This window comes from Heteronotia binoei, chromosome 21, assembly GCF_032191835.1.
Source record: "Heteronotia binoei isolate CCM8104 ecotype False Entrance Well chromosome 21, APGP_CSIRO_Hbin_v1, whole genome shotgun sequence".
NCBI classification, from domain to species: Eukaryota; Metazoa; Chordata; class Lepidosauria; order Squamata; family Gekkonidae; genus Heteronotia; species Heteronotia binoei.
In genome coordinates, this window is record NC_083243.1 from 78,539,052 (window position 1) to 78,551,504 (window position 12,453).

General features: G+C 42.6%; 1 protein-coding gene across 1 annotated transcript in view; it reads right to left on the minus strand.

Annotated features, from left to right (window-relative positions):
• Positions 1-9,216: 9,216 nt before the first annotated feature.
• The window catches only part of RHOV (ras homolog family member V), a 38,122-nt gene continuing 34,885 nt past the window's right edge, over positions 9,217-12,453 (minus strand). Inside the window, exons 2-3 of the mRNA XM_060262707.1 lie at positions 11,174-11,232; positions 9,217-10,083 (exon numbers count right to left, since the gene is read on the minus strand). Of these exons, the coding sequence (XP_060118690.1) occupies positions 9,643-10,083; positions 11,174-11,232 (500 nt within the window). The 3' untranslated portion in view covers positions 9,217-9,642. The remainder of the gene's footprint in view (positions 10,084-11,173; positions 11,233-12,453) is intronic.

The following is a 12,453-nucleotide window of genomic DNA, read 5'->3' on the forward strand; positions in this document are numbered from 1 at the left end:
TACCCCCCAAGTTTCAAAATGATTGGACCAGAGGGTCCAATTCTATGAGCCCCAAAAGATGGTGCCCCTATCCTTAATTATTTCCTATGGAAGAAAGGCATTTAAAAAGGTGTGCTGTCCCTTTAAATGTGATGGCCAGAACTCCCTTGGAGTTCAATTATGCTTGTCACATCCTTGTTCCGGGCTCCACCCCCAATGTCACCTGACTCCACCCCCCAAATCTCCTGGCTCCACCCCCAAAGCCCCCAGATTTTTCTTTAATTGGACTTGGCAACCCTATACACAAGGTTGTTATATTGTTGTTGGGACTGAATTACTCCCATAGTTCTTGTAAACTTTGCCACTGCTTCCAGTCAAGGGTCTTTCCGTAACAGTGATTGTCAGTTGTTAGGCTGGGAAACAGTGGCAGACTTATCATCTTCAAAAAATCTGCATCAACATTGATTTCTTTGAGCTTCAAAATTTTGAAAACAAAAGCAGGGCAGGCTGTAACTTAGTCAGGTCAAGTGATTGGTTGGTTACAGCAGGATTAAACTGCTAAGGCTTGTGTCTATTTTGCAGGCATCTCAATAGCATGATGTGAAACTAATGATTATTTCCTGCCCTGAGGATAATGCCCTTACAACATGGAGACTCTCTCTGCTAATGGCAAAAGAAGTTCAGGCACTGGACTGAAACACAGTCCAAAGAAAGGACTAGAGAAACACATGTTCACATTTAACTCAGATGCTCAGGATACTGCCTTCCATGTAGCATGTCTCTAATAGCTAAACTGTTGAGGTCTTTTGCATTTAAAAAGATACGTTTTCAGTTTACAGATACACACCTGTACAGACCTGTACACACCTCAGCCCTGGAGGAGAGCCAGATTGGGCACCCTCACCTTTTGTTTTAAAAAATTCCTTCCCTTCCCTCCCTGGATCACTGCTGTTTTCCCCCTTTTTCCTTGCTGCCCCTTCTCCCCACCTTCTTCCCCACCCTCCCTGCCTGGATCGCTGCTTTTTCCCTGTTGCCGCTGCTTCTCCCTGCCTTCTTCCCCACCTCCTTCCCCACCCTGATCGCTGCTTCTTCCCCCCATTGCCGCCACTTCTCCCCACTTCCTTCTCCTCCTCGATCACTGTCTTCCCCCCATTGCCACTGCTTCTCCTCACCTCCTTCCCTTCCCCAATCGCTGCTGTCTTCCCCCCATTGCCTTGCTGCCGCTTCCCCCCTATCTCCTTCCCCACCCTGATTGCTGCTGTCTTCCCCTTTGCCGCCGCTTCTCCCTACGGCTGGGCTGTGAAGAGGTAGCAGGGAGAGTGGGGACGGGGGGCGACAAGGCTGCCCGGGGTGGTGTAGGCCCTAGGACCAGCCCTACCTATACAGTATACTTAAGATTGTTACAGTGCAGACGTTGACTCCAGATTTTGATGCACTAATTTACAGCAAAAGATGTCAATGATCAAAGACTGTTAAATAAAGGAGATACATTAAGGCTGATAACAGACAGGCAGTTTGGGCTGACTCAGAGACGCCTCAGAAGCCGACATGAAAAATCCTTCCAAACGCTAACATCTGCTGCCAGTCCCCACCCCATACTCATCCGTCCTCTGGTGTCCTCAGAGCGGTTCAAAAGGCTATCACTTTCTAAGTGATAGCAAATTTTTGAGCTGCACTGCAGTCACTTCTTCAATATCTGGACGTGAACCCACCAACCTGCCCCAAACTGTTTCTGGCTTTTTAAAAGCAAACTGCCATATGACCTGCCATATGAGTGCATGAGCACACATGTGCATGACCACTAAAAATGTATGGAAAAAAGATAAACAAATCGTGCCAAGGGAATTGTGCTACAGCTGCCTGACCGTGCCAAGGCTTCCCATGGGTGGGATAAGGGCGTCTTGCGCTGGAGTGTGTGGATGGTTTGAGATGGTTCTTTCTGAGCCTCTCATCCACCCCAAACTGCCCATCTGTTATCAGCCTAAGAGTATTAATGTTTTAAACATGTATGTATGTACTAATAATAGTGTTAATTGGGTTTGCCCGTGTCCTTTATAAAGTTTATATCTATGATACCTGGAATATTTTATGGCACACATGGCCCCAACAAAGTGACATTCCAACCCTCCAACTTCCAACCCTCGTAACAACCCTCAGGTCCCAAGTTTGCAGAAAAATGTGGAATCTTATAAATATATGTTGGAGGCTTTAAAAAAATCTAAAAATGATAAAAGGCATGTAGTTTTCAGCAGGGGTTGTTTTGTAGAAAAATAGCTGGTGGAGCTCATTAGCATAATTCATTAGCATATGCTGCCCGCCCCCCCCCACCAGCCAAAAGAAACCCAATACAAGAAAGGAGAGCCCCGGGCAAGTGAGGCCTGCTTGGGCTGGCTAGAGATCCAGCCAGCCCAAGCAGGCCTCCGTCATCTGGGGCTCTCCTTGGCTGTCCTGTCCCCCTGGTCAAAAGGCCAGCAAGTCACCTGCTACCCAAAACCACATAAGAAGTGGAGAAAGGATAGCACGGGCTTTTCCAGGGGTTAATGAGGGCTGCTGGGGGTGTAGCAAAGCTCCTGGTGGCTGGCTGGCTGCCCGCTTTCCTAATCTAGGGATTGTTATGCAGCTGCATCTACTATTCTATAGACAAGGTAGGTAGGTGGGGAGGAGGGGGCGTCAGAAAGGTTCAGGAGCTGTGCTCCTGTGAGGTCCTGCTGAATTCAAGGCCTAGTTTTAAGCAACAGATTCCTTCAGTTGCTGTTGCTAGGCTACTACAGCAATATAGGCTTGGCTTTATCTATAAAAGCTGAGAGAGGGGAATAGCCCTTTTCAGGCCTATTTTGGCCTTTGATGGAGGACTCATTGGAGCAAGGCCTGGGGCAAGGCTAGCTCAAGGTTGGGAGATTCCGGGTGAAAAATTTGAAGAAAAGTATAACTTTAGAACAATGGGCCTTATTCTGGAAAAGTAACTATAAGATTATAAAACCGGTTAATTTTAGAGAAAACTTTTAAAAACTTTTTCATAGGTGGCACATTACTCCGGTCCAATTGAATAAAATTAACTCATCCATCTCCCCGAAGTGTTGGAAGTGTGGATTACTGACTGGTATGTTTTACCATTTGTGGTGGTCCTGCAAACTAGCTAAAAAATTTTGGGTACTTGTTCATAGAATGTTAACAGAGATATTAAAGATAAGTATACAATTTAAACCAGAGATAATGCTACTCTCCCTAGTCCGAAACAAAATACCACGAGAAGATGAGTACATTACAGTTTACATCCTGACAGCGGCTAGAATCCTTTTTGCCAAATTTTGGAGACAGAAAGGTGATCCACAACAAGATGAATTAGTTCAAAAAATATTAAAGGTTGCCGAAATGGACATTTTGTCAAACTTGGTAAGAGGGATGTCAAAATGTGATGCTACAAAGAAATGGGAAAAATTTTATAATTGGCTTGAAAAAAAATGATTTGCTTGGAAGACTTTATGAAAATGTTATTACTTAACGAAATTTGTATATGTAATTTAAGTACGAAGATGTTGTAGGTTTGAGTATACCACAATCAACCTCTCCTAGTTCATTTCTTAGTATATAAGTGTATTATAGATGTAGATAACGGCTTTATTTTGTACTTTTTGGTTTTTCTATACGCTTAAAATAAAGATTGATAATTTGGAAAAAAAAAAAAAAGGTTGGGAGTTTCCTGGAGATTTTATGGTGAAGTCTGAGGAGTGCAGGGTTTGGGGTCAGGAGAGTCCTTAGCTGGATATAATGGAACAGATTCCGCCTTCCAAAGCAGCCATTTTTTCCAGGTGGACAGATCTCTGTTGTCAGGAGTTCTTGCATAGGCTTCCAGATGGTTATGGGTTGAAGTCATAGACGACTGCATTTCTCACTTAAGTCAAAATCAGCTCAGCAAATATTGGTTTACACAGTGCTGGTTTGTGGTACTATTCTTACTGTTTCTGCTTCATGTCAAACTTTGTAACAATAAATTCATTTGCTTTATTTCCTCTACTCTTTCCTCTGTTGAACTACAGGTTTTTCAGGCTAGGAACACCACAACTACATATGCTTTTCAAATGGTGTATGTTGGAAGATGCCATTTCTGTACTACCAGTACTGTTTTTACTAGTTCCTACTGTTTTGTTTTTCCTTTTGCATAATAGAAGCTGATTCCTGTAGCACAATCTTTATAAACTAACAACTTTGATAATTCAGTCACAATCAATGTTTCTGATATGCACCGCTTAGATTGGTCACTGAAAAATTAATTTCTTACATATTTATTGGAAGTTGTAATTTTGATTTAATCATTTAGATCACTCACAATTGTTAGGCGTTTTGATATGAACAAAATATTCTGTACACAACAGATTTTCTTTGTTCTATACCTGTTTCTAAACAAAGGTTTCTGGTATAATAGCAGAAAATAAACATAAGCAAAACAAACCCCTAAAAAATTGAATTTCATTGGAATTTGAATACAGCATGTTTTTAACACTGATTCCTTCTTATGCTTTCCTAGAACAGAGCCAGGGCTCACCAGGAAAGATCTCTGGAATTTATCTGTCATTTTGTTCCTCAATGTTTGCTTTTCTTTTTGAAGGTATAAAATCTTCTGCTACACTAATAGCCTATTTTGGGTTTTCGTGTTTTCTTGAACAATTTTGTTTCATCTGCAAGTTGTGCCTTCCACTAATATATATAAATATACACACACACACACACACCAAGTACATTCAGGCTCAAATAAAATGTCTTTATTTTACAAAGACTTCAGTTTCAGTCTGCAAAACATTTTGGGTTCTGTGCAATGCTACAACATGGATCGACCACACCTAGGAATCCCTCAGTACTATGGAAAGGGAAGCACAATGTTCCCAGTGGACTCCTGCCTTTGATATCTGAGCCCTGGGACAAAGCTGTGTGCTCATGAATCAGCCTTCCAGGACTCATTCTCTGAATACAGCGGAAATGCATATAGACCCAACATGCAAAGTATTTTAACTATACTGCAACGTACACCTAGGGAAATAGCAGTGTTCAACAATACTTCAGTGAGGCAAATCACCCACATGGACAGTACTTGCTGTATTAAAAAGCATGCAAGGTTAACCAAATAAGGTGCATGGGCTTGGAAGTCAGGGCACAGCTTCCCCAGCGCATGTCTGTGGGGCAAATGGATGCGTCTATGCTCATTGTATGATGATCTATGCTTGGTCTCACTTTTTCTTGCACACAAATACTATTTGCATTAAATTAATCACATCTGAAGAGGTTCCAAGAACTACAGTTCATACACAGCAGCCCAGGTAAGCTTTCCAGCACAGAACCAGGCCTGCAGAGACAAATAAGCAAAACCACTCAAGTTCTAGCTACATAAACATTTTCTGAAGTAACTGAGTGGATTCCAAGCAGGATTGCCAACTTTTAGGTAGGGCCAGGAGATGTCCTGGAATTACAACTGATCAGCAGATGACAGATACAAGTTCCCCTGGACAAAATGTGTAATTTGGAGGATGTGCTGTATGGCATTATACCTCACTGAGGTCCCTCCCCTTCCCAAACTCTGCTCTCCCAAGTCTCTACCCTCAAATCTCCAGGAATTTCCTTAATTCCAAGATATTCCTGTAGAGATAATTTTATTTTCACAAGATACATAACTGTACCCACACAGTATTGTTACCTGCACAGTATTGTTTCTTCCCTTTTAGTTTGCACAAAGTAGAACAAAAATTATGCAGTTCTCCATCCTTATGTTTGGCACCTGTAGGGGTCTGGGGCTGCCTGACAATTACAATAAAACTCCATGGGCACTAGGGAAAGGTGTAGAATTCTAAACTTCTGGTTCTCATTGTACACCAAGGGCTCGATTTTCATGACACAAGAAGAAATGTAATCTCTCCCTTTTTCCACAGCACATAAAACAAATTTTATTTCCATAACGAAGGTATTTTCCCACTCCCAGGACTTCTTCCTTCATTTGAATGTGAGGTATGACTAACAAGAGATGAGGTCATTAAGGGCTTCCTAGTGCTCAAAACTCCCTGCCAACATTATCTGAACCCCATTAAATTCTCCTTCCCTGTCTTTCTCTATGTGCCTTCCTTTCAGCTTCTTTAAACTGTAGCCTTTGTCCTTTTCTCTATCACAGGCTCTCCCTTTTCTCTTCTTCCCCCTTGTGTCACATGCTTTTCACTCCCCATTTTCCTCCTTAACTTTCTATGTTACCTCCTTACCTTAAAATTTTTGAATTAAACAAAGGTGAAATTATTTTAGATTTCTTTCAAAGACAATAGGATTCTCTTAAAAGTAAAATGTTCACATTTAAAACACCAGAACTGAGTTAAAACTACATCAACATAGCATAATCCCCTCTACCCCAAATAAAAGATGGCAACCTGTCTTTTAATTTCTTTTAAGTAGATATTCTCCCCTGTTCTGTGGCAAACCTGACTAGGCCATTGTGAAATGAATGGCACATGACACTGTCAGCTGCTAACTTTAACTGCGGGCGTTTTCGGACTTACCTTAAGCTGGAGCGACGTCCCTCTTCACCGCGCAGCGTCTGCACGGTTTTCGCACTAATTGCTGCGGAGCACCTGGAAGAGCCGCAAAGTCCCGCGGCTTTTGCGGCGCAAATGTAAACCACCAAAAACCGGTTTACATTTGCGCCGCAAAAGCCGCGGGATTTTGCGGCTCTTCCAGGTGCTCCGCAGCAATTAGTGCGAAAACCGTGCAGACGCTGCACGGTGAAGAGGGACGTCGCTCCGGCTTAAGGTAAGTGCAAAAACGCCCTGCCTTTCACAATTTTTAGGAAGGTCTTTAAAATATTGCTATTGTAGTGTATTCTATAGTTTCCTGAGGACAGATTTTATCCCCCCTCCCATTGTTTCCTTTCCAAAAATAGCAGGGTGAATTTTTTTGTTGTTCAGTTCGACTCTTTGCGACCTCATGGACAAAATCATGCCAGGCCCTCCTGTCTTCCACCATCCTATGGCTGTGAGAGCTGGGCCATAAGGAAGGCCAAGCGCAGAAGAATAGATGCTTTTGAGATGTGGTGCTGGAGAAGAATCTTGAGAGTGCCTTGGACTGCAAGAAGATCAAATCAATCAGTCCTAAAGGAAACCATCCCAGACTGTTCCCTGGAATGTCAGATGTTGAAGCTGAAGCTCAAATACTTTGGTCACCAAATGAGAAGGGAGCACTCACTGGAGAAGATCCTGATACTGGGAAAGACAGAAGGCAAAAGAAGAAGGGTACGGCAAAAGATGAGATGGCTGGACAGTGTTACTGATGTAAAGAAACACGAATTTAAGCAGACTTCGGAGGATGGTGGAAGACAGGAGGGTCTGGCATGACTGTCCAGGGTGAATTACAATACAATATTCTTCTTAGTGCTTGTGTGTGTGTGTGTGGGGGGGAAGAAAGTGGGAGGGCTTCTAGTGTCCTGGCCCCACTGATGGATCTCCTGATGGCACCTGAGTTTTTGGCCACTGTGTGACACAGAGTGTTGGACTGGATGGGCCATTGACCTGATTCAACATGGCTTCTCTTATATTCTTATGTTCTATTTTTGTTGGCTTAGTTGCAACAGATCTTTGAGGTAGGTTAGGCTGAGAAACAGATCCAGTCACTCCTGGCTGAAGGTTACATGGCTGAACCAAACATTGTTGTAATCAGTCTAGTCACATTTTCAAAAGCGAGTTGGCCTTTTCAAATGTTAATTTGGGGGCATATGAACCAGGAGAGTACACGGTCCATAATGTTCTCAATACACAGAGTTACCATTTTTTCTGAATGTAGAAATGTACATATTTTCCAGCTTCACTGTGAACCCATATTCTGAAAAATGCAGTATTCTTCTTGTGTGTCCCGAAGTTTTAAAATAAACAAGATGAATACATATATCAGGAGCATCATGGATAGCACACAATTGGACTCCCCCAAATATACCACCGGATATGGACTATTGTTTCATGTATATCCCTCTGTTTTCATTTTGTACTCTAAATTAAAATATCTGGGTACTGTGTACTGTATCCAGGGTTAGAGAGAATTCTTGGTAAGAATTTGGGCAGGTGTTCACTCACTATTAAGAACCCCATGGCACAGAGTGGCAAAGCTGCAGTACTGCAGTTGGAGCCTTCTGCTCACGACCTGAGTTCGATCCCAGTGGAAACTGGTTCAGGAAGCCAGCTCCAGCCTTCCATCCTTCCGAGATCGGTAAAATGAGTACCCAGCTTGCTGGGGGGAAAGTGTAGATGATTGGGGAAGGCAATGGCAAACCACCCCGTTAAAAGTCTGCTGTGAAAACATTGTGAAAGCGATGTCACTCCAGAGTCGAAAATGATTGGTGCTTGCACCTTTACCTCACTCACTATATGTGTTTTGGTATTTGGTTAGTGCACTTTTGACCTTTCTGGCCTGCTTTTGGAGGTTTGGTTGTATTGTGTTCTCAGGAATGACATGTTAGCTTCATCTAGTTCTTGCTGTTGCATAACACCAGTTTTAGTAGGTTTTAATAGCTGAGCTGGTAAGACCAGACGGGCATACTGGGAAGGGAACAGAAATGCTACAGGTCATGACAGAGGTATTAAAGAGTATCATGTAGGAGGAATCCCAGATGTAAGTTTCTGGCAAGGCACTCTCCTTATCCATAGCAGTAGCTGGCAAGCTATCTAATGACATTATTAAAAATAGGTATTATTAATGCCCTCTCATACACACACACACACACACACTAATTATGTGGGAGTGGGACACAAAGCAGTATGTAACCAAAAATAAGCTTAAAGTGTACAGGGGGCATTGCATTTACTATTAATGTGAAAAAATTCATCCACAAGTTCAGACATTCAAAATTCTTGTTCTCATGAAGTGATTTTGAGGCGATCCAGAGAGTGCATTCAAAGGAGACGGTTCATCAAAATGGATGGATCTCTTCCAGATATGATCTTTTGAATGTCAACCTACATTTCTCTTTTAACCTACCCATAGAATTCTTCCTGGGGGTATGAGAAACACTTTTTCATGTTTCTATGAGACTACTCCAAAAAGTCATCCCACAAGGGTCAAATTATGCTTCAGCCCTATAAGTATTTTTGAACCCTAAAGAGTGAAAGTCAGCCTGTTTTTTTGGACCCAGAAAGTTATATGCAATTTCATCAGGGCATGTTTTATGCATCTAAGGGTGAGCCATACAACTGATATCCCTTTGTACAAAACACCCAACACTATGTTTGATGCCTCATTTCATTTCAGTTGATATTTTTCAGTGTGGTGTCACATAGATAAATCCCTCCATTCTTACATGTCTCAAATTTTACATCAGAGATTAATTATAACATTCTTTTGGAGGTTGTAGAAACTGGCTATGCATGTCCAGTGTTTCTAAAATTACAAACCTGGTTATTCATGAACAACAAATGCAGCATCCCAGCTGCTTAAAGGTCACCTGGACTGCAGGATATCCTGGCGCAACACAAGTCCACTACTTTCCCAAAGACAAATTCTACATAACCCAGAAAGATCTGGGGCTGTGGGTCACCTTGGCTTATCACACTCCTCCTCGAGAGCCATTCGTGAGTCACTTCGCTCTGTGGGAGAGAAGATCATGAGGTCCAGCACTGGCTTTTAAGCCTGTGCATTACCAAACCAGCTTCAGACAAAGCAGAAAAATTTCTTCCAGCGACATTTGGAAAGAGTTTTTATTCCCTTGGCTGTCATTTTCTTTTCTTGCTGGGCTTTGTGTTCTACCGCGCTTACAATGGCTGTGTCAAAAACCTCCTTCAGGTTCTTTTGAGTTAGAGCAGAGCACTCCACATATGTCTGAGCCCGGATTTTCTCAGCCAGTCCTTCAGCCTGAGTTCTAGGCACAGGCTTTACCTGGTAGCGGTCCAGACTGATCAGCACATTGACGTCGTCCCGCAGATCAGCCTGTGTCCCCACAAGCACCACTGGGGTCTGAGGATTGTGAGTTCTTATCTCAGGGATCCATTTCTCTGTAATGTTCTGGAAGGACGTGGGGTTCACAACACTGAAGCAGACCAAGAAGACATCAGTGTCAGGGTAACAAAGAGCTCGCAGGCAATCAAAATCTTCCTGCAAAGGAAAAACAGAAGTACTGAGATAAGTTTGTAAATGGCGCCTACAGGAATAATGATAACTAGCATAGATAGAGTGACCTTGTCCCTTCCACAAAGCTCAGGAATTTTCAGTCTTTGTCACAGCAAATCCCCCGAAGCTAATAAACAAACATTTGAGTTTCCCCAAGGATAACTAAGCCAGGAGACTGATGTATGTGCAAACTGTGAGCGGGTGTGGCATTGTTTTGTGGGAATCTATTTGCCTTTACTCTGGCACATGTAGCTAACTTCAGAATGAACAGTAGTTGAAGCACAGGTGCAGGACTAACCAGCAAAATCATGATTTGGGGTAGATTCCCCCCATACCTTGTGTAATTATCTAATTAAAAAAAGAATTTGGTGGTTTAAGGCTTTCCACCTCTAAAATTAATTCTGTGTGTGATTTTTTGATTGACACAAAAGCCAGCAAGTCAAAAATGCAGCTTCTTCTCAAAAAGAAAAAAAAAAGGTTCCCCTGATCTTGAACCAAACTCTTGTCACAAGTGTTGTCTAAGAAGAAACACCTCACACCAGTACACTTTCATACCAGTTACCTCAATTATCAGCTAGGCCAGTGGAATAAAGGAAGGAGAATGGCAGACTTTGAGGTCCACCAAAGGAGAGATCTCAGTAAAAACACAAAAAACAGTTGCTCCACATCAATGTTTGGAGGTCCTCTTTTGTAAATTCCTGTAACCCTTTGCTAATATGTAAAAATTCACATTTGGAGAACCCTGCCTGTAAAGCATGCTTCAGTCACTACAGTCCTCTCAAATGTTTCCTCAGAGAAGACATACCCAGGATAGCCTTAGACAGGACACTCTCCATTGAAGCTCAGCAACCCCCCGTCCACAATGTGGGAATAATTAGATTAGCATATTGTATAGGCCTGCCTGTTTAATTACCAAGATTAGGCTTCCAAAACTCCTTCAGTGCTTGAAATAAGCTATAGAAAAGTTATTTTTATTTTATAATTAATATCACTCTTGCCATTTCATTCTTATTATTTCCAGATTCTCACTGTTGTTTCTGACAGCACTATTGATAATTAATCATATGGGCCTCACCTGTCCTGCAGTGTCCCATAGCTGGATACGAACTGGTGCACCATCCACCAAGACCTGAACTGCAAATAGAGAGAGAAAGAGGATAAGTGCTTAATGATACACTCGCAAATGTCTCCTTTCCAAGCCAGATGCATTAAGGAACACAAATTAGAACATCTGGGGAGGGGGGGGAGTTCTGTTATGAAGAGAAAGCACATCCATAAGAACATGAGAGAAGCCATGTTGGATCAGACTGATGGCCCATCCAGTACAACACTCGATGTTACACAACGGCCAAAACTCAAGTGCCATCAGAAGGTCCACCAGCAGGCCCAGACTTTTACAGTCCACATGTGCCAATGACTTCAGCCTTAACCTGTCTGTCCACTCCTCTGTTTCACAGACAAAAAACCTGTCTGTCCACTCCTCTACTTCACAGACAAACAACCGCTACAGGCTGCACAGTCATATATATCCCTCTACCATATAGAAAACATCAGCAAGTTCCCTCATTGTACCCACTTCGCAGCTGTGCTAATTTGCTGAATGGACAGCACAGTAGCTCAGGTTGGTTAGGTAGACAGTACCCTAGCTATAACATAATAAGAGACTATTATACCCCCCAGACATTTAGATTTAGAATGTCTGATGTAGTGGTTGCACTAGGATCTCAATGACAGTGGTTCAAATCCCTAGTCTGCCACAGAAGCTCACTTTGGACCAGTCACACTCTAACGTCACAGGTAGAGTTGCCAGGTCTAGGTTGGGAAATACAAGGAGATTTGGGGGTAGAGCCTGGTGAGGGTGGGGTTTGTGAACTCATCAGGATTTAGTGCCACAGTATCCATACTCCAAAGCAGCCATTTTTCTGCAGGGAGTGGGGCTTGATTTCTGTAGTCTGGAGATCAATTGTAATACTGGGAGATCTCCAGACCTCACCTCGAGGTTGGCAACCTTATATACAAGGTTGTAATAAGGATAAACTGGAGGAGAGGAGAACAATGTAAGTAGTCCTCGGGCCCTCGTTAGAGTGAAAGGCAGTGTCTCTGTGTTTGTTTTGCATTGTTTTCAGCATCTGTATAGGAACCTGTTTATGGGATGGAGGAAAACTCCACCTCTCTCTCTTTTTATTTATCAGTGTTAGCCTGAAGAACAGCAGTTCCTGTGAATAAAGCCCCAGTGAGATCACAAAAATGTAAGCTTGCAAACTGTGCATTTTGGCTGCTTTTTGTGTGTTTACACTTTCATTTACCGTATTTTTCGGACCATAAGACGCATCTAGTTTTTAGAGGAGGAAAACA